Below are 23,865 nucleotides of genomic sequence, written 5' to 3' on the forward strand. Positions count from 1 at the left end.
CAGATTTGTAACAAAAAACCGTAAGGCCAGATATGACCGTCACTGGGCTCTAGTCCAGTCCTAATCTAAGTCAATAAACATAGATCTGCAAGAGAGGCTAACATTTTTTAAATAAAAAGAAATGGAGAAAAAATAAGTCCTGCGGTTATTTAGGTTGGGCATAGGTATACGAAAGTACATGAATTGTAAGAGCAGTGAAATATATTTATTTTCAAACAAAAACTGTCAAATTGAGTCCAGATAGAATTTTAAAAACCACAAATAAGTACATATTCCAGGATGCCTCATTTCCAATCACAAGTCAATGAAATTTTTTATTTAAATGAGGGAGAAAAAACCATATTGATCATTTCCTTAAAATGAAGAAAATATGTGTGAATGTGTACATCTGTGTGTGTACACACACACATATATATATATGATATAACAATTCTAAGTTTTTAACATCCCTGGTGCTGAGAAGTTTCCAAAAGGAAAAAAAAAAAAGCTGTACCTCAAAAATGCTAGTCAGTCACTAAGGTCTATTTCTAATGGTCACAATGTAAGTTAAGGAGAGGGGCAAAAGTACAATAATCAAAAAGAACCAGGACTGTAAATAATCACACAACTTCTCAGTCACATGGAAGGAGAAATGGACTTGTTTTGCTCTGCTGCAGAGGATAGAAACACACTCTTGCTCAAGAAATTCCAGGTGCAAATTTCAGAGAAGTTAGGTAGCAGAGTGGAAAGAGCACCAGGCTTGGCCTCAAAAACTTCCTAGTTATATGACCCTGGGCAAGTGACTTTAAGCATGTTTACCTTAGTTTCTTCATCTATAGAATAACCTGGAGAATGGAATGGCAAACCTCGACTCCAGTATCTCTGCCAGGAACACACCAAATGAGGTCAGGAAGGATGGGACACAAACTGAAAAGACTAAACAACAAAGGTACCTAGTTCCTCTAGATGAATACAAACTTCATCACTGTTTGATTTCTAATACCTTTCACAACTTGGCTCTCATCTCTTTTACAGGCTATCACTCAAGATTTCCCTAGTTGGATGAACAAAAATAGCCTTGATCCTTTTCTTCTCACACAATACAATATCTCATGCCTCTAGGCCTTTACAATATTACCCTCCATATATGGTATGGAGTGCCTTCTCTATTCTCTCTTCACATCAAACTGATGTCAAGAGGCATCGTTTTTCCATGAGGCCGTCTCTGATTCCATCAATAGCTTAGTGGAATTAACAGTGGCAAAGTCAGTGCACGGATGCTTGCATGTCCACCCTACATAGTTATCCTTAGCTCTATTCTTTGAAAGCAGTATTTCAATATGGTACTTTAATGCCCAACACATAATACCATACCAAGTGCAGAGAGAGAGAGAGCATCTAATAAATAGTCACTAATTAACTAATGGATTTCAGTGGCAGGGAACAGATCTGGGCTCGATAAAATCAAACCCTTCCTTTACGGTCTTCAAGAAAAACTTAAATAAATACTTGTTGGGATCTATTGGAAAACAGAACCATTTTAGATCTATGTGTACTAGATGTCTTCTGGGTTCCTTTAAATTCTCATATTCTGTGAATCCCTGCAAAAAATATCCAAAAAATGTTAAGTAATACTATTCTGCCTGGCATGTTAACTAGTTTACCAAAAGTCATATTCAATTATTCTGAAAATATCCACAAAAGTTGGACCTTCACCAACAAGAAGAAAGCAAGAGAGGGCATGTATTGAACACAGACATGGATTTCATATTCTAGCTGTGGAATAAGAAAAGAATCCACATCTGAGTTAGATGACCGTATTAAAGGAGAGTTACTCAATTCTGTCACTTTTACTTCATTAATGAATTTTAAAACTAAAAAATCAAATTCAACAATGACCGAAAGGAAATTTCTTGAATATGGGGAACCATGACAGGACCAGTAAGGAAACATGGCAAACAATCATCTCCGAAGAATTTTTTAAAGGAGAAAGCAATGGAGAAGAGCATGGTATAAGTGGCTTTTCTTCTTGAGAAAGTTGCCCATATTCATTGCCTCCATTTCCTTCCCTTTCATTCTATTCTTAATTATCTTCAGTCTGGCTTCGATCAATCAACTGAAACTCATCATTCAGTTCCAAACTGGACAAATTGAATAGTCTTTCTCAATCTTTATCCTTCTTGACCTCTTTTGTAGTCTCTAACATCTAGATCAGGGAGGGGGGCACAGCATATAGAGTGCTAAGCCTAAAAGTCAGAAGAGTCTACTTCAAATTCTTTCTTTTTATTCCATGAGCTTATTAGCATAAGTGCTGGTACACTGCAGGTGCTTAATAAATCTCTATTGACAAACTTTTGTGAATATTTAGAAAGAGAAATGTACTCACGAAAAGCCACCATGGTAATGTTGGCCAAAAGTGTAAGGAAAGTTCTTAAGAATAAAATCTTAGGACATATTAACAATGAACATGAGAACAGTGAGATAACAATATGAATGCACAACAAATTATTTAAACAACTTGGATTTTGTAAAAAGGCTCAAGAGAAATGTGATTGGCATTTTTTAAAAGCCTGGTTTAACACACTATGAATAGTATTAGAAGTACTTTGGATAAGAACTATACCCCCATTGATGAATTCTAAAAGCAATAAAAAAAAAACTTTTTAAGCTAAGTTTTAGATCAAGTATAAACTCAATGATGGTCCAGAAGAAGCAATGAAATGATAAGTGTCTTATTTAAAGTAAGTATAAAAACAAAAGACAGGGAAAGGTAAAAACTACTCAATTCTTATTTTACTTCTCTTTTTCTGTCAAGGAGAATTATCTTGCAATTGGAAAAAACAGAACAAAAATGATAAAGAATCAACTCAACTATGTAAAGATTGAAAATAACACAGCAAATAGATTCAGCTTTTACAAAGGTTTCTGGAATTATTCTCTTTTCTTCTTTCTAATTGCTCAGTTTCTGTCACTCTTCCACCTTTATGATAAGAAAAAAATACTGTTAATACTAATGATAAACTAATTTTGGGAAGAAATGTGAGATCTTCACTGTTGTTCAGTCATTTTCAGTTATTTCCAACTTTGCATGATCCCAGTTGTTTTTTTGTTTTTGGCAAAGATCCTGGAATTATTATTATTTCCTTTTACAGCTTAATTTATATAAGAGGAACCAAGACAAAGAGGGTGAAATAATTAGGAATATACAGTTTGTACAAAGATGAATCTTCCTGACTTCAAGTCCACCCCAATTCAATAATAACCCTAACCCTAAGTGAGCACCTAGATGCCCTAATCCAAACTTTCCAGATTTTAGATGTTTGTGAAAAAGCAGGGAATTAAATTTGAATGACTACATAAAAAGGAAGGAACCTAATGATACTCCTACTAGACCTATATGCCAAAGAGTTTTGCTTTTTTTAAAAAAAAAATAAGAAGAAGGATCCATATATGCGAAAATATTTGCAACAACTCTTTTTGATCTCTAATGAAATAGTTCTGGTTTAAGAAATGGTGTCAGAGAATCCTCAAAAGGTTTGAATGAACTGATATAGAGTTAATTATAAACATGAGAATATTTTATAACAGTAATATTATAAAAAACTATTTTGAGGGGGCAGCTAGGTGGCACAGTAGACAGAGCACAGGCCCTGGAGTCAGGAGTAGCTGAGTTCAAATCTGGACTCAGAAACTTAATAATCACCTGTGTGGACTTGGGCAAGCCACTTAACCCCACTGTCTTGCCAAAACCTAAAAAAAAAAAAAAAAAAAAAACCTGTCCTGTTTTGAAAGCCTAAAGAGTTCTGTTCAATGTAACAACTGACAATGATTCCAGAGGACTAATAATGAAGATTAGCCATCTATTAACTGAGAGGTGATTTTGATCTTACCTAATATGGAAATTTGTTATACTTGAATATGCTTATTTGCTTCAAACAACAAAATTGTTGTTTAATCCATTGAGGGAGAAAGGTAAAACGGGAAAGGAAAAGAATAATTGCTAGGGGGAAAAAAAAGGAATGAGAGTTGTGAGTCAGTGGATATAGAATGTGAGATAAAAGATGTGATCATTTTGGCAGTTCAACATGACTAAAATGTCGTATCCAAATATAACAGAGGCCAAAAAATGGGCTGACAAAGACTAATGGACTCTACTGGTGATTTACATTCTGAGATACCATGGGGCATTAGGTACCATAGTTGTTCTATACAACCAAAGACCACTCAATAAGCAAGGAGGAGGCAACCTTAGTATATATAAATGCAGGACTGACGAAGTTCTATACACTACCACTCTCATCTTCAGATTTCTACAAGGAGTCTCTACTTTGTAAAATGTGAAAATATGAGAAGAAACCAAAAGACTCAGATTCAGGAATGTGAGAATTCATGACTGTAAACTGACAATGAGGCCTGGATAAACTACAACCCAAGAAGATCTACTTTAAGTAAATACAATTGCTGAATAAACTACATCCCAAGAAGATGTACTGATGACAGATGCAATTAGTAATGTTCGAAAAAAAGAGAATAAGAAAGATGTTACAAGACTAAGAAGGGCATATACCACAATATTTTTTAAAAGGGAAAAACACTAAAATAGCAAAGAGTATACTATTTTCTAAAAGAAAATTTTTTAAACTTTTAAAAAAAGAAACATTTACCAAAAGTCAAAATTGTATTTTCAATAAAAGTTTGGGGTTTTTTTTTTTAAGTTTTTGGAAGGCAATGGGGTTAAGTGGCTTGCTCAAGGCCACACAGCTAGGTAATTATTAAGTGTCTGAGGCCAGATTTGAACTCAAGTACTCCCGATTCCAGGGCCAGTGCTCTATCCACTGTGGCACCTAGCCACCCCTCAATAGAAGTTTTTCATCAGACTTAACTCATTTTTTACTAGGGTACTAGAAATGAATATCATGAAAATGATCTCAGTAACCATATTTCAACCAAAACATATGACAATATGGGAAATTGTTCTGAATCATTATTGATTAGAGAAATGCAAATTAAAGAATCTCTGAGGTATCACCTCACACCACTCAGATTGATCAGTCTCAATATGACTACAGGGGATAATGATCAATGTTGGAGGAGATGTGAGAAATCTGAGACACTAATGCATTACTGGTGGAGTTGAGAATTGATCCAACCTTTCTGGAGAGCAATTTGGAATTATGCCCAAACGACAATAAAAATGTACACACTCTTTGATCAGCAATACTATTACTAGAATTTGAATCCTGAAGAGACCATGAAAAATCACACAAGTACAAAAATATTCACAGCAGCTCTTTTTGTAGAGGCAAAGAACTGGAAATTAAGGGGATGCCCATCAATTAGGTCATGGCTAGACAAATTTACATATATATATATATATATATATATATATATATATATATATATGATGAAAAACTATTTTTCTATAAGATATCATGAGGAACAGAATCTCAAAAAAGCACGGAAAGACTGGCATGAACTGAAGCTGAGTGAGATGAGCAGAACCAGAAGAACATTATACCTTAACAACATGAGGGATCAACCATGATGGACTTGTTCATTTCAGCAGTACAATTATCAAAGACAATTTTAAGGTGTAGCTGGGTGGCACAGTGGATAGAGTACTGGTCCTGGAGTCAGGATGACGTGAGTTCAAATCCAACCTCAGACACATAATTACCTAACTGTGTGACCTTGGGTAAGTCATTTAACCCCCATTGCAGTACAAAAAAAAACCAAAAGAAGACAATTTTAAGGGACTTGTAATGGAAAACACCATCTATATCCAAAAAAGGAATTTAAATGATCACATAAAAATTATACAAAAACAAGGAAGGAACCTAATGATACCCCTACTAGGCTTATACCCTAAAGAGAGTTGTTATTTTTTTTAAAAAGGAGGACCCTTATGTTTAAATGAAGACCAAAGTTTATTATCTTCAATTTTTAAAAGTTGCCTTATATTATGTAATTTTGTTGTCTCTAATGTTTTCCTTCTTCCTTTTAGATCTGATTCTTCTCTCATATTCAGTTTTAACAAATATAAACCCTTTATCAGATTGCTTTCTTTCGGGGGAGGGGAATGGGAAGGGAGAGAGGAAGAAAAACTAAAAAACTCAAAACCTAGCAAAAAAAAGATGGCTAAAAACTATCTTTGTATGAAGTTGGAAAAACAAATAAAATGTTTATATAATAAAAATAATATGACAAAGTCTCTTATAGGGCATAACTTCACATATTGACAGAACACTAAAAATTAGACATAAATTAGATGTCAACTTGATGAGAAGGTTCTAGTGGAGAATACTATAAATCTCTTTTTAGTCTTGTCCTGTTTGGTAATTTTTTTCCATGCTTTAGATGAAGGTACAGATAACACATTTAACAACCTTGCTTATAAATAAGGCTAGGAGATAAAACCAATATGTGGATAGCAAAGATATTATTCAAAAATTTCCTAACAAGCTAAAACAAGATACTAAATCTAATAAGATGAAATACAATAGAGATAACTGACCTTACTTCACATTACTCCCCTTCATGTACAGAACAGCAGTTAAACTGGCCTTCTCACTGTTCCTCATATATGGCACTACAAAAGCTCTCTTATGTCTTACTACTAATTGTCTCTTATGCTGAAATGTCCTTCCCTTCTACCTCTTTGAAACCCTAATTTTCTTCAAAGCACAGTTCATGTGCTTTCCTGATCTTTCCCCCAAAAAGCTAGCATTCTATACCACTCTGAAGATTAAAAAGATCCATTTTATAGACATCACACATGTATGTGTAATCTCCTTGCCTACACTGCATAGTCCTGAAGAGAAAGCCTTTTTCATTTTTATAACTGAACTTCCAGAGCCTAACACAACAGCTGACACAAGGTAGTCACAAAATAAATGCTTCCTGTTTGAATTATAATGCTCTATAACATCTGTGTGTGTGTGTGTGTGTGTGCGTGTGTGTGTGTGTATGTGTATATATATATATATATATATATATAGTTAGATCACAGAAATGCTAAAGATATACTACACTTAGATTTCAACAATCAACTGACAGTTTTTCTCATAATCTTTTTTTTTTTTTTTTAGATTTTTGCAAGGCAAACGGGCTTAAGTGGCTTGCCCAGGGCCACACAGCTAGGTAATTATTAAGTGTCTGAGACCAGATTTGAACCCAGGTACTCCTGACTCCAAGGCCACCTAGCCACCCCTCTCATAATCTTCTAATAGATAAAATAGAGAGCAATGAAATAGATAATATTAAAATTAAGTGGATTTACAAAAGGACAAAGAACAGAATTTCATAAAGGTCATTGTGAGATTAATAATGGGCAGTCACTGATGATGTCTTTAAGTATCTGCCCAGTGCTAACTTTTTTATCAATAATTTACAATAAAAAGATGAATAGAATGGTTGTAAAATTCACAGATGACCAAAAGCTAATAAATCTGGGAACCACAAAGCTAGAAAAATAGGATGAATCTAGCATGTGAAGATTAATAAAGATAAATGAAAAATCCTATTCTTTACCTAAAAAAAAAATTACACAAGTACTGAATAGGGAAAGACATGAGACAAGAGTTCAAATGACAAAGTCATTGGGGTTTAAGTAGGTTACTATATAAAAATATGTCTTATGAGGATTCAGTAAAGGATTGTACATCCCTTTCCTGTTTAGCCTAAAAAGGAAGAAGGGAATAAGCATTTATAGAGTACAGGCACAGAGCTGAGAGCTTCACAAACATCTCATTTAATTCTCACAATCATCTAGGAAGATGGATACTACTATTATTCCTTTTTATGGTGAGGAAATAAAGGCAAAGTAAAGTGACTTTCCCAAGGTTATACAGCCAGTACGTGTCTGAAGCTGGATTTGAACTCAAGTATTCTTGACTCAGTCCAGCACTTGATCATCAGCCACCTTGCTACTTCTCAGATGACAGGAGGAGAAAACTATAGCTGTCTTCAATAATACAAATATCTGTTATTTGAGAAAAGGATTGGACTAATGTCATAAGCTTAGGTATAATATATGGAAAAGCTTCCTAATTACCCAGATTGTCAAGGAGAATAAATTGCCCTCAGAAGTTTCTTAAATCCCTACCACTGGAGGTAATAAAGTAAAGGTTGAATATAGTGAAGGTAATTCCTATTTCATCTACCTTCTCCAAAGCTAATGGTGCATTACTGAACAGAGCTGAAGGAAATCATCTAAGGGTTGAGTCTATTACAAATTTATTATTTAACCTCTAATGGCAATCTTTTCCTCTTCCCTGGGGTGTTCTATACTACTCTCCACAATAGTTACTCCAAAACTTCATGTCTCAAGTCTCTTCTCTTATCTTACTCTTCCACCCCTCAGATTTTCTTTTTTTGAAAGATTTTATTTATTTTGAGTTTTAAAATTTTTCCCTGATTCTTGCTTCCCTCCCCATACCCCTCACAGAAGGCATTCTATTAGTCTTTACATTGTTTACATGGTATATACTGATCACAGTTGAATGTGATGAGAGAGAAATCATATCCTTAAGGAAGAAAAATAAAGTATAAGAGATAGCAAAATTACATAATAAGATAGCCGGGTTTTTTTTTCCTAAATTGAAGGTAATAGTCTTTGTTCCAACTCCACAATTCTTTCTTTAGAACACCCCCCAGATTTTCAAATAAAAACTAACAAAACAAACAGGTTGTTTTTAGTAACTCTGATCTTTTCCACTCCTCATCTAACAATACCTTTTCATCTCACAACTCTCTGAAACCATCTTCCTTGTTTCTCCTTTATTCTTCTTAAAAAGAAGCAGTTCCTTTCAAACTAGGTGCAAGTCCTTCACATGTAACCTTGATACCAACTATTCCCATATTCTCCAGCAGATTATCCTCACTATCATAATCTCATCTCCAATGTTCAATACCTCTTACTATCTATTAATTCCGTCACTGCTTCCTAAAAACAGACCTAATTCTATGCTTTCCTTAAAAACTCTCCCTAGATCTCTACCACTTATCATCCTTTATCTGTAAACTCCAAGAAAAAGCTACAATAAAACACCTTCTTCTCTGGGATACTCACACAATTCTGGATTTTTCATGACAATACACCCCCTTCTCCCCTTTCAGTTCTTTTCTGACCTCAGTTAACTACTCCTTTCAAGTTTTATCCACAATCTAAGTTCAAGAGACAGGGGAAATCAGGAACTAAATGGTAGGGAATGGGGAATAGGAATTTGATCTAAGTTCTAAAGGGGGAAAAGGAGAGTAGAGTTAGTGAAGGGGTGTATGGCTTAAGAAATAACTGAGGTATTGGGGGCCTGGAAGCAACAGTAGAGACAAAGAGCAAGATTTGTTATCAAAAGCAAGAAACAAAGGTGGAATGTCAACAGAACATGACCAGATAATAGAACTTCAGAACTCATCAATACAGAAAAGGTACATTTGTGGTTGAGGTCATGATCAAGACATTCTTATATGTCGCTGAGCAAGGTGGGATAAAGGAGGACACCAAGAAATAAGTTGAGAAATTGGGAGACTGGGGTGTTTGAGGTAGTATCAATATGTATGTTCAAGTTCCCCTGAAATGAGAGGAGATTTGGGGAGGAGAGAAAGATTCTGAGTCAGATACTGAACTTATTAAGGAAGGTAGGGCATGTTCTGAAAGTCTGTAGACAATGGCTCTGATTGGATGGTAAATATGGAGTAAGTGAAATTCAAAGAAGAGATTATTGAATAATGGTGGTAGAAGGAGAACCTAGAGGTACCAGTGAGGAGCAAGGAATATTTCCACTCCCCGTATACTAACCTTAACTTGAGTAAGGAGAAATTAATTAAAAGTACAGCTGGTGCTGGAAAGGTCCTCTAGGGAAGCTATATAATCAGGATGGAGTGGGGACTCAGGGAAAGTCAGAAGATGTTTTAAGGTGAAAACAAGTTTGAAACCTACAGAACAAGCATTCCGGATAGCAAAGTGGAAGGGGTAGGATACTGGTGGGGCAGGTTGAGGGAACTGTGAATAAGGTAGGGAAATGAGAATTAGGGTTTGAATGATGAGTTACTACAAGACAGAATCACTAGGGTGGGGAGAATATGAAAAGAAAGGAATTTATTACTCATTAAATTTGGAATAGAGTTCCATAGCAACAGGGTTTGACATCAGGGCATATAATAAAAGGAGGCATACCCCTTGAACCAGAAGAAAAATTCCATATTCATCAAAACATTCACTGTAGTACTATTCCAGTACCAAGAAATAAAAAATAAAATAAATAACCATTGCATAATGGCGAACGGTTAAAATTGGGATAAATGAATGTAACTTTTTTTCCTGTACCCTAAGAATTTTCCTGTACCTAAAGAATTTAGAGAAGTATGAGAAGCACTCCTATAAAAAGTGAAATATGGAGAAACAGGAAAACTATATACAGAAGTAATTGCTTTACTGTGATTCACAGATATTGCATTTTTTTTTTATAAAATAAGGACTTGAAGCAACCTTATATCAAGCAAGTCTATACACAGAATTTTTCCAACAGCATATGCTCAGATCATGTTTCTGTCATATTTTGGCAATCTCACAATATTTCAATATTTTTCATTATTATAATTTTTGTTACAGTGAGCTGTGACCAGTGGCCTGATTATTATTGGTGTTCAAAATGACCAATGCTTGAAAACTATTTTCTCAAAGAGTTTTGTGATTTGTATGTACATGATATATATCCTTTTTCCCAATCCATGTTTTCCCAATATATTTCTCTACCTCTTCAAATTCCACAAGAGATTAATTTACAGGTTACAGGTTACAATTATTTGTAAGTTGACCTTTTTATAAATAACTTTCCATGACACTGCCACCATCATTATGCTGAGGACCCATTTTGTACTTTTATTTCACTAACTTGTCATCAAATAAACATTTTACATTCAGAGTAAAAGATGGCCTAAAAACTACGTTTTTTAGCAATTTCTACTGTGCTTTCCACGACACTGCCACCATCTTTATGCTGAGGACCAATTTTTGTACTTTTATTTCATGGGATGAAATGAAACAAAAATTCATTAATCACGAAGCAGCCAGCCTACTAGTTATCAGAACTTTTTCAGACTTAAGAAAAGTAAAACCTCAGAAAATAGACTTGGTTCATTACTCAGATCACACAACCTCACAGCATGGCAGAACTACTCATTTGGAATAGCTTTCAAGAACCAAGGAATACTTCAATGCAATATTGAAGCAATGAAGTAGAAAAAAATCTTAAGAGGTAGAGTTGTATCAGGATCTGGACTTTCAGTACTAACACTGATGAAATCATAGAAGTGAAAATGAAAAAAAAAATTATCATTTACTTGGGTAATAAAAAATATACTTAATTTGCCAAAATGAAGTTCCTGAACCAGTAATTTAAATACAAAATAACTTAGTCAATACTTAAATCAATAATTTATCATGTGTAGATTTTTTTCATTTTTGATATTACTCTATTACACATCAGTACAAAATTGCTTCTGAGTGGGGCTCGAACCTCTAAGGAGGGAATATTTAACAAAAGTTTCAAATTTCAAGGCACTTTATTTTCACTGTTACTCTTTTTTTAAATTTATTTATATATTACTAAAATAGTCTTGTAAAGTAAAGATAATCTCACTTATAAAGTGAGAGAAAAAGAAAAAAAGAAGTAGTACTTCATTCTGTGTTTAGATAACATCAGTTCTGTCTCTGGGATGGATGGCATTCTTTAATCATAAGTCTGTCAGAGAAGTTGCTTCAATATTTTTTATCCCACAGTTGCAACTGCTAATTGTATTTCCCTCCATCAATCCCTCCCCACTCTCATTTATTCTATTCTCTCTCTCCTTTCACTTTGTCCCTCCTCAAAAGTGTATCATTACTATTCTTGAAAAGACTCTATTCTCACCCTCCCAAAAAAGAACAGAAAACAAGAGAAATACAAGTTCTGACAATTAAAATACCTAGGAAAACACAGCTATAACTGAACAAAATAATCTAAATTTCTTATCAAAATAATTGTGATATTTCCATATAAACCAAATATTTGAATTCATAACTGCATTATATGATTACCATTATATTTACAGCTTAAAGCTTTGCTCCTGTGTATTAAGACTGCTTCCAGTTACTCATAACTGCAAATAATGTTTCTAGACAGATTACTAAATAGGTAATTTCTCTTTTTTCATAATTTTATTAATGTACATTTCCAGTTATGGGATTATTAGATCAAGGGGTTTAATTAATTATATAATTCTTACACTGCACTAACATTCTATTAGCCAAAAAAAAGCACCAGTTTGCAGTCTCATAATATAAAACTTTCTCCTCAAACCTAGTAACACAGAGTTTTATCAGTGTCATTTTCCCTAATCTAAGTGTGATTTAGTATTACAGAGTTCTAATTAGAATTTCATTAGTTCCTAGAGAGACCGAACATTTTCAAATGCTATCTGGAAGATGTGTATGTTAGTCATTCAATCATGTCTAACTCTTTGTGTCTCCACGGCCAGGGTGTTCTGGGGTCTTCTGTTCTCTACTATCTCCTGAAGTCTGACCAAGTTCATATTTGCATTTCCATCTATCTTATCCTCTGTTGTCTCCTTTTCTTTTTGTCTTCAATTTTTCCCAAAATCAGGTTCATTTCCAATGAATCACATCTTCCCATTGTATTTAAGCTTCAGCTTCAATACTTGACCTTCCAGTGAATAGCTTGAATTAATTTCTTTAAGAATTGACTGATTTGATCTCCTTGTTGCTCAAATGATTCTCAAAATTCTTCTCTATTGAACAATTTGAAAGCATTAATTCTGCAGGGCTGAGCTTTCCATCTAAGTCCAATTCTCTTAGTCATACATAAGATTATATGAGCTTTTGTTAGCAACATGATGTCCGTTTTTAGTATGCTGTTGAGACTGTTATAAATTTCCTTTCAAGGAGCAAGTGATTTTTTTTAATTTCATGGCTAAACTCACCATCAGCAATGAAGTTTGAGCTCAAGAATATAAAATCTGACATTGTTTCCATTTCTTCTATCACTATTTACCAGGAAGTGAAGGCACCAATTGCCAAATTCTTGTTTTTGGTTGTTGTTGGTTTGTTTTGTGAGGAATGGGGTTAGGTGACTTGCCCAGGGATAATAATGGATAAGTGTCAGAGGTTGGATTTGAATTCAGGTCCTCCTGACTCCAGGGTTGGTCCTCAATCCACTGTACCACCTAGCTGCTACAGAGATCTTAGTTTTTTTGTTGTTAAGTTTCAAGTCAGTTTTTATAGTTTGTCCTTTCACCCTTATCAAGAAGCCTCTTAATTCGTTAATTTCTGCCATAAGAGTGGTATTTGTTTGCATACCTAAGAATGGTGACATTTCTCATGGCAAACAATTCTAGTTTTTGATTAATTCAGCCTGATATTTTACGTGATATACTCTGAAAATAAGTTAAATAAAGTGACAATATATACCCTTGTTGTTCTCCTTTTCAATCTTAAACTAATCACTTGTTCCATGTTTAGTTCTGTTTCTTCTTGGCTCACATACAGATTTCTCAGGAGACAAGATGACCAGGTACTGCCATCTCTTTGAGAATTTACAACATTTGGTTTTGATCTACACAATAGAAGCAGATGTAGATGTAGATGTTTTTCTGGAATTCCTTTGCTTTCTTCATTATTCAGTGAATGTTCACAATTTGGTCTCTAGTTTGGTGTCTTTGAAAACCAACCCACTCTTCTGTTAATTTTCATTTCATATATTGATGAAATCTAGTTTGCAAAATCTTAAGCACAACCTTGTTGGCATATGAAATCAGCACAAATACTTGGTAATTTGAACATTCCTTGGCATTGCCCTCTATAGGACTGAGATAAAAACTTTTCCAAATCAGAGGCTACTGCTGAGGTTTCTACTAGCATACTGAGTGCAGCACTTAAACAGCATCATCTTTTAGGGTTTCAAAAAGCTTGAATGGAATCTTATCCCCACCCCACCAGTCTTATTGCTAGCAATGTTTCCCAAGGCCCCTTGACATCACTCTCTAGGATGTCTAGTTCTAGATCAGCAATTGCACTATTTTAGTTGTCAATTATGCTAAAAAAATCTTGCTTATATAATTCTCCTATATATTATTGCCATGTCTTCTTCAGCTCTTCTACTTCTCTTAAGCACCTACCATTTTTGTCTTTTATCATGCCCATTTTTGCATGAAACAATCCAGTTTAGATAGCTCTAATTTTCTTGAAGACCTTTTATCTTTCTCATTCTATTGTTTTCTTCCATTTCTCTGCACTACTCATTTCAGAGAATATTCTTATCTCTCCTGGCTATTCTCTAGAATTCTGCATTCAACCAGGTACAGACTTTCCCATTTTCCTTTACCTTTCATTTTCCTCATTTCCTTAGCTTATTTGTAATGCTTCATCAAATTGCCAATTTGCTTTCCTGCTCTACTTTTTTTTTTTGGAATTTTTTTGCTGCTGCTTCCTAATATAATATTATAAACCTTTATCCACAATAATTCAGGTAGTCTATCTACCAGGTTTAATTTCTTAAATTTTCATATCACTTACACTTCACATTCATAATGTGTGTAAACTGTTATGTAAATTGTTAGTTCATATTGTGTCTACAGATTTGAGTCTACCTGTACACTTGATTTAAAGAGAATCTGATAAAAAGGCCAAATAAGAACTAAAGACTGACTTCTTTAAAGTATTAATTTAATTAACTTACAAAGTACATCAAAATCACACAAGACAAGACTTTGAGAAACATAATTCAAGCAACCACAATCTGCATTTCCTCAAATTCCTAACTTCTTATGGTGGGAACCAAGGTAATCAACCTTAAAGTCTGCTATAAGCTCAAGGAATCCTGATTTTCTGCTAACTCAGCTATGCTAAAGAACATTCTGAATTTACACAGCATTCTAGGAAATACCTTTGGTATTCAGGACAGCAATCATTAGAAATACTAATGCCTTCAGAAGAAACTTTGACTTAGGGATAAGTCAGATAAAAAGCATAGTCACAAAACACGTGGGAAAAGGAAGATGCCATTAACTACCAAAATATATTTTGAAACAAATCCTAAAACATCCTTACCAGTAAACAACATCTAATGGTGCAAAGTATTTTTTCATTATCAGGTCTGCAAAGTAAGCTTCTGTTTCACGGCAGGCAGTCCCATTTCCAATCACTACAGTACTGCAGCTTTAAAAGGAAAAAACCAGTCTCATAAAAGTGTCAAACAAAGATCATACCTTCAGAAGCAGCAATGAGAAAATGTATTCCAAAACAGACACCCTTTAATAGGTGTCTGTTTCAGTATATATCTTGGCAATCTGCATTTTATCTCATTTTAGTTAAAAGGAAGGGATATGGTCCAATTAAAGTTTTCCTCCACAAGCCCCATACTTCCAGCATAATCAATTTTCCTTTTGACTTGGAAACCCTGACAGCATTAAAAGAAATGGTCAGTAAAATGCTACCAAATTAGAGTTTAGAAGTACATGGCATTATATGGTCTTAAACAGAAAAAATAAGTAAAAACATCAATTGGTCCAAGAATTCAAGATTAATCCCAAATGTTAATGTCTATCAAGAACCTGACACAACAGGAAAAATTTTCATCTGTCTAAGAAGGTCCCACCTAGCAAAAGGGATGGACCTGAACCCTCTATAGAATGCTATAACCCTAAGAAATGTTTGTGCTATATTTATTTTCCATATGTCCATGGTGAAATAGAGAATTATATACAGCATTTCTCCTGCCAAATACTTCTGCTCATAACAATAACAAATATCAGTATAATATGACACTTGTTAATAATAAGACTTACTCAAAAAAGAATACCTCTCAAGAAGCAAAGCATTAAAAACAACAACAAGAGCTTCATGGTTAATCACAAGACTCATCAAATTTTCATGGAACTCTTACTGTCTAGGATTACACTGAGTCTGGTATAGTAAGTGCATTAGAAGAGTTTAAATAGAATAAAATGAGTAAGCTCCAGCTTTAGTTAAAAAAAAAATTTTCTTTGAATTTCCAAATATCTTTCTCTCTTGAGTCATAAGCCTTCTCTCCACTTAATGGGAAATTCATTTCCTTTTTACACTTACAACTTTATACACCTTTCTTGTTGAATAAACTACAGAAAGTTAGGTTTTCATACTTGAAATTGAGCAAAAGTCTTTTTATCTTCTCAGCTTCTCGGAATCCTTGTCCTGAATGCAAGTAGACGACATCAGTATGAAGTATTTGGCCTTGAAGAAATAAAAATGAAAGCAATTTAATTAGAATTTACAAAATCAAAGACAATATTACTAGATCTAAGCTTAAATTTTGGCAAGTTTTAGGAGGAATGGGGAAATGTTTCAATTGTTCATTTAAAAAGAAATGAATTAATTACATTCACTTAATCAGAATATCGCTATGCACTTTAGGTTGCTGTCACTGTCTAGGTCAGAGACAATGTTACACAATATCTTCCTCCCACCTTTCACGAATCACTAAGTACAGAAAGAAGCATGGGTATTGCAGCTACTTGGTGGTAAATTACTTGGCTATAACAACTCAAGAAACATTTAAAATAGTCTGAAATCTTAGGCAATCATTTTCTACTTCTACAGGAATGGAATGGCAAAAAAGGAGGTAGAGTGTGCTTAGAATCAAAGCTTTTACAATAAGTGTGTGTGTGTGTGTGTGTGTGTGTTAATTTAACTACAGGTCTTTTTGACATTTTTTTTCTCAATTACATGTAGACAAATTATTTAATATTATATTGTAATTCTGAGTTGCATATTCTTACCCTTCCTTTTTCCTCTCCTTGAAAAGGCAAGCAATTTGATATAGATTATACATGTGCAATCATGGAGAGCATTTCCAAATTAGCCATTATATAAAAGAAAATCCAGACAAAAAAAAAGTATGCTTCAATGAGCATTTAGAGTCCACCAGTTCTTCCTGGAGAGGCCAATAGCATTTTTCATCTTATTTTTTTTTTCAGAATAGTTTTGAATCACTGTATTGATGAGAATAGTTAAATTATTCACAGCAGATTATCATATAACATTAATATTACTGTGTACAATGTTTTCCTTATTCTGCTCATTTCAATTCTCATCAGTTCATATACACCTTCTAAGGTTATTCCATAAACATCTTGCTCATCATTTTTTTATAACACTACAGTATTTCATCATAGTCACATGCCACAACTTGTTCAGTCTTTCCCTAAATGATGGGCATCATCTCAATTTTTAATTCTAACAACAAAAAAAAGCTGCTATAAATATTTTTGATCATTTATATTCTTTTCCTTTTTCTTCAAAGATCTAATACTAATATTATTGGGGTAGAGTGTAAGCAGTTTTATAGACCTTTGGAAATAGTTCCAAATTAACTGCAGGTCTAAATGTAAAATTCTTATACAATGACAAACACACTACTATGGAGACTGAAAATCAATTTTGAAATTTTTACAACAATGATAACAAAAGAAATAGAAAATTGTAGCTAAAATTAATATTTGCTCTGTGGTTTTCCTTGGAAAGTTAATTAAAGGAGGATGCAGACTTGGCTTTATCATGCATCCTAAGACAATAAAAAAACATTATTTTATGCCTGCTGGATCATTTTGAATTGTAGTGTTCAAAATGAATTAGAGCAAAAAAGCATTCTTAAGATAACTTCAGTTTTGTACTCTCATAACCGTTGCAGAAGATGAGAAAATAAATTATTTGAATAATGAAATAAAGTATAAAATATCCCACAAATTACATATACATCAATACTCAATGTTTTAATAGAAAATTAGACATAAAGGTAGGAATGCAAAAAAAAAATCAGAAAATGTGTCTCAGGAATAGCAGAGGAGACCCAAGGTGTGTGAATGACACAGAAGTTTCATCCTATACATCAAGCATGCTTTTGTCAAGGAGATCTTAGAAGGTAATGTAAATGTAACATGTACCAAATAGTAACACAAAAAACAAATGTGATTTTTTAATATTTGCAGTATACTTACTCTCCTGGACATGCCCATCTTAGCAGTACAATCATCAAAGATAATTCTAAAGGACTTGTAATGGAAAATATCATCCATATCCAGAGAAGAAACTATGGAGCCTGAATGCAGACCAAAGCATACTATTTTCAATGATCAAAAGATAGTTTTTCCCCCCATTATGGTTTTTTATTCCCTTTTTTGGTATAAATCTTCTTTCACAACATAATTGATATGGATATATGTTTAACATAGTTATATACATGTATAATCTACATCAGATTGCTTTCTGTCAGGGAAGGGGTTAGAAGGGACAGAGGGAGAAATATGTGAAACTCAAAACCTTACAAAAAGAATGATTTTTGAAAACTATCTTTCTATGTGGTTGAAAAAGTTAATAAAAAAATAAAATAAAAAACTGAAAAACAGAAGAATTAAGAACATAAAAAAAACAAAGCCAGGAAACGAGCATATTTTGCATGAAAGCCAGCACTCAAGGGTCAGAGAATTAATTAACTATACCAGTTCAATTTGATGTCATGTGGCCAAAATCATACATTCTTAGTCAGTCTAGTTTCAAGTAAAAGAACATACAAACACCATTGTAAAAAGAAAAGTTAGCTATGTCAAAATGATTCCTTGTTCCAAGTAATTCACACATCACAGTAAGACTTTAAGAAATTATCCTGAAAGATGGCAGCATGAAGGCCTGGGAACTCCTCCCCCCCAACTCCAAAAGCCAACAAATTTATGACCCTAGCCAAAATATAGAGGGGCAAAACCCACAGAAAGACTGAGGGATACATTTTTCCAGTCCAAGATAACTTATAAGTTCCATGGCAAAGGTATATTTCACCAGGACTGGGGGTTGGGAAAAAAGCCATGGCCACAGCACAATGAAGCCCAGCCCAGCCCAGAGATCACCAGCAACAGCTTGAAGGGGCGAGGAGAGAACTCTGCTACACCAGAATTAGTGTGAAATGAGGAGCACCTGCTGCAAGAGGATCTGGAGAAAGCAGCCTGCACCTCCAGGGACAGTAAGGGAGGTCTACAGAGATTTCTCTGTTCTCCCTCCAGGTAGAATTCTGCTGATAGCCTATACTTGGCTTCAGATTGCAGTTTAGGCAATCTGAATCTGGGTATAAGTAGGCAATCTGGATCCCTCCTTATAGCTCCAGGGCAGAGGGAAGTACAGGGGCCATCTACATATCAAAGCAAGAGTGAAGAAGATCTTGGAGGAATAAAGGTCCCAGTGGGGTGTCCCCCAAAAAAAAAAAACCCAAATCCTTGGAAATTAGTCTTGGGCTGAGAAAATGAGTAAACAACAGAAAAAGAAGAATCTGACCATAGAGAATTACTTTAGTTCCATGGAAGATCAAAACACACAAAATGAAAGCTCCCATATCCAAAAACTCCAAGAGAAATAGAAAATGGGCTCAAACTATGGATAAGCTCAAAAAAGACTTTGAAAAGCAGTTAAGGGAGGTGGAAGAAAAATTGGGAGGAGAAATGAGATGCAGAAAAATCATGAAAACCAAATCAAAAACTTGGTGCAAAATTATACAAAAAAATATACTCAAGAAAATAATATGTTAAAAACCAGTTTAGGCCTAAAGGAAAAAAGCAAAATAAAAGACAAATGAGAAGAATGCCTTAAAAAGCAGAATTGGCCAGCTGGAAAAGAAGATTAAATAATTCCTTCAAATGCAAAATGGAACTAAAAGAAGCTGATGACTTTGCAAGAAATCAGGAAGAAATAAAACTCTTCCAAAAAAGCCAAAAATTAAAAGAAAATATGAAATATCTTATTGGAAAAGACTGACCTTGAAAACAGATCCAGAAGAAATAATTTTAAAATTATTGGACTATCTAAAAGCCATGACCAGGAGAAGAGCCTAGACTTCATTTTTCAAGGAAATAATACAGCAAAATTGCCCTGAGATCCTAGAAGCAGAGGGTAAAACAGAAATTGAGAGAATTCACCAGTCACCTCCTGAAATAGATCTCAAGAGAAAAACTTCCAGGAATGTTATAGCCAAATTCCCAAACTCCCAAATCAAAGAGAAAATTCTAAGAGCTGCCAGGAACAAACAATTCAACTACCAAGGCTCCATGGTCAGGATTACACAGGATCTAACAGCATCTACATTAAGGGCTCGTAGGGATTGGAATATGATATTCCAGAAGGCAAAAGATTTTGGTTTACAACCAAGAATCAACTATCCAGCAAAACTGAACATCCTCTTTCAGAGGAAAACATGGAGTTTCAAATTTTCCTATTGAAACAATCAGAGCTGAACAGAAAGTTTGATCTCCAAGTATAGGACTCAGGTGAACCATAGAAAGGGTGGATGAGAAGGACTAATTATAAGGAACTTAATGATGTTGAACCGTATTCCTGCATGGGAAGAAGACACTGATAGCTCATATGAACTTTGTCATTTATAAGAGCAGTTAGAAGGAGCATATATAGCTATATAGACAGGACATAGGACATAGGAAGGAGCGGAATATAATGGTATTATAAAGTAAAAAGATGGAGTCAATGGGTGATAAAGGAAAGTACTGGGAGGAAGGGAAAGGAGATGAAGAAGCTAAAAAATTTCACATAAGAGTCAAGAAAAAGCTTTTTCAATGAAGCAGAAAGACGGAAGGCAACAGGAAATAAGTGAGCCTTCATTCTCATCAGAAACAGCTCAGAAAGGAAATAACATACACATAATAGGGTGAGGAAATCTATCTTACCCTAGAGAAAAATGAGAAGAAAGGGATGGGATAAGCAGGAATGGGGGGGAGAGGAAAGAAGGGAATAGGTGATAGAAGAGAGGGAAGATTGAGGGAGAGGGTATTCAGATTCAACACACTTTTGGACAGGGCCAGGATGAAAGGAGAGAGAGAGAAAACAGAATAAATGAGAGTGGGGAGGAATAGAGTGGAGGTACAGATAGTAATACCAACTATGGGAAGACTATGGTAGACTTATGATTAAAAAAGCAACTCACCCCAGAGACAGAGCCATTAGAATCTGAACACAAGCTGACAAACTGAAGTACATTTTTTTCTCTCTCTCTATTCTTGTGATTTCTCATCTTCTTGGGGGGGGGGGGTTATGCTTACTCTTACATTTACTCTTATAATACATTCAATTTACATCAATGTATAGCATGGAAATAATGTAAAGACTCTCAGACAGCCTTGGGGGGGGTGGTGGAAGAAAAATTGTAAAATTAAAAAACCTTACAGAAAAATGATGGGTCAATACTACTATTGGGTACAAATAGAAAACAAATAAAATGTTAATTAAAAAAAGATTATCCTGAATCCAAAACTATTATTTTGTTTGAAGGATATAATTTGTGTAAATTCACCATGGCTGTCATGAGAGACAAAACAAAGTTTCCTTTCTTTCCAATTCATTCTAAAATGTCTTATTTAATATAAACCATTAGAATCACAATGATAAACTATGATTGAACTCCAATTCCTTTACTTATCACCATGCAACAATAAACATTTGCTATAGCAAAATGCTGTGGAAGCATACCAACTCTGAATTGAGTAAAAAAATGAAAATGGTCAATTAATGCTCAACAACCCCAGGTAAAGGGAGAAATGAAGGGGGGGCGGGGGGGAGAAAACTGTAATAAAAACAACTATGAGGCTTATTCTCTAGGAGTTTTAGGAGCTTTAATGAAATAATAAAGTTAGTATTTTTAACTATAATAAAACTCTCAGCTAAAATGTAAATATTATAATCTATATAAATTCTTCATAAGAAATACTGAGAGGCACTCACTGGTAGGAGAAATAATAGCTAACTTGCAACCATGCTTGTAACCAGGATCCACTCCCATCAAGGTTCGTCCTGGAACAGGGCTTGTAAGCAGCAGTTGTCTGAGGTTTCTTCCAAACATCATTATTGATTCCTTCTCTGCATCTGATGTAAGTTTTGATCTTAGAAAGTATACCCCACCAAAGAAAAAAAAAAGTTGTTAGTTTTTCTTCTTTCAAATCAACAGTCCTAGAAAGGATCAAATTTTGTTGGACAAACTACTCCTCCAAAGCTTTTAATAGAACAAATAGATTTAATGAGAGAAACACCAAATCCAAGCATTTTTTTTTACTTTTTTTAAATTTATTTAAGGCAATTAAAGTGACGGCTAAGCAATTATTAAGTATCTGAGATAGGATTTGAACTCAGATCCTCTTGACTCCAGGGCCAGTGCTCTATCTACTGCACTATCTAGCTGCCCCGGCCCCAAGCATTATTTAAAATAGTTTTGTTACTACAAAATAGGATAGTCTAGGAAGAATAGAGACCTGACACAGCAATCTAGGATCAAGTTCTATTCATCTTGACTGCATGACCATAGGCAAGCGCCAAAACCTCCCATTTTCCAAACAATTTGATCCAGGTGCAGATCTATACTGGCAGAAAAATTTCTCAGAAGGAGTTCCCTTTGTTCATGAAATCTTGTTATTCATTCTCTTATCATTCATATCTGACATTTTGTGACCCCATTTGAGGTTTTCTTGAAAAAATACTAGAGTGGTTTGCCATCTTCTTATCAAATTTTACAAATGAGGAAACTGAGGCAAACAGGAACAAGTGATGTGCACAGGGTCACACAGCTACTAAATATCTAAGGCCAGTAAACTCAGGTTAACTGACTCCAGGCTTGGTACTCTATCCACTGCATCACCTAACAGGCTTGATAAAATTACGGGACCAGTCAAAGCATGTTTTTGTTCATCACTGCATTATATGAAATTGCATGTAAAATTGCAAAACATTCTCTACCTATAAACTTTTTTATTTCCATATTTTTCCTTACAATTTCCTCCTTACACAAAGTCACTATGTGACTTGGGAGGAATGGGGGAGGGGAAAGAGAGAGAGGGTATGCAACAAATTATAAATTAGTAAACAGAAATGCATTATTGTGGTATAAAAGCATAATTCATGAGGAAATAGATAGGAAAATAATAATGAAGAAACAAAAAAATGATCTTTCCAAATTTCTCATTCAAATTTATAAAATTTTAAATTTCTTCATTCACATTTCTTTTTATTATCCATTCACCTTTATAAAATAAGATAAGATTTGAAATTTCAGTTACAGATTGCAACAAGACTGAAATCAGTGGATGGTGGGAATAATAGAAGGCTGAGGCTTCAAAGAATAAGACTGAAAACAGGTAAGCATGAGAGGGACTCAAACAAAGAGGATAGTGTAGAGTTCAACTAAAGGTTTAAGATGAGAATGAGAGATGACTGTAACCAGTACAATCAGTGCAAAAATAAAATTTCTTTTATTTTATTAATCAAAAGGAACACAAAGTTCCAATATAGTCTTGGGAAAATTCTGCTGAATCTCAGCAGAAAGTTACTCAAAGGAGGTTTGAAATTAATTTAAAAGTTTTAGATTTAGAGTTAAGAAATTAAATTTGAAATAAAAAGGCCTAAGGGTTTCAGCAAGAAGTTATAATCAGGGGAGGCTAGGTGGTGCAGTGGATAAAGCACCGGCACTGGAGTCAGGAGTACCTGGGTTCAAATCTGGTCTCAGACACTTAATAATTACCTAGCTGTGTGGCCTTGGGCAAGCCACTTAACCCCATTTGCCTTGCCAAAACCTTAAAAAAAAAAAGTTATAACCAGAATTCTGCATATGTGTGTGAAATATTCTATACCCATGGTCTTCTCCCAAACATGGAGCCCTAGACTCCAAGTGCACCAATGAATTAAGAAAGGTTGCTAGTAGACATCCTGGATCTAATGGCTAAATTAATAATCCTGGTCCAAATACTTAAAAATATGCTTGACTGTGATCCACTAGAAATAACCTAACAAAGGAAAATGCAGAAAGTATGTTTGGATCT

At 34.4% G+C, this 23,865-nt stretch overlaps 1 protein-coding gene across 5 annotated transcripts in view; it reads right to left on the bottom strand.

The window, feature by feature from the left end:
* SRBD1 (S1 RNA binding domain 1) overlaps nt 1-23,865 on the bottom strand; it is a 312,756-nt gene that overhangs the window by 205,876 nt on the left and 83,015 nt on the right. For all 5 annotated transcript variants that reach the window (XM_074205166.1, XM_074205151.1, XM_074205132.1 and 2 more), the window contains 3 exons: nt 21,782-21,939; nt 16,153-16,243; nt 15,083-15,190 (listed from right to left, as the gene is read on the bottom strand). In XM_074205166.1, coding sequence (XP_074061267.1) covers nt 15,083-15,190; nt 16,153-16,243; nt 21,782-21,939 — 357 coding nt within the window. The remainder of the gene's footprint in view (nt 1-15,082; nt 15,191-16,152; nt 16,244-21,781; nt 21,940-23,865) is intronic.

This window comes from Macrotis lagotis, chromosome 1 (assembly GCF_037893015.1).
Source record: "Macrotis lagotis isolate mMagLag1 chromosome 1, bilby.v1.9.chrom.fasta, whole genome shotgun sequence".
In the NCBI taxonomy this organism is placed as follows: Eukaryota; Metazoa; Chordata; class Mammalia; order Peramelemorphia; family Peramelidae; genus Macrotis; species Macrotis lagotis.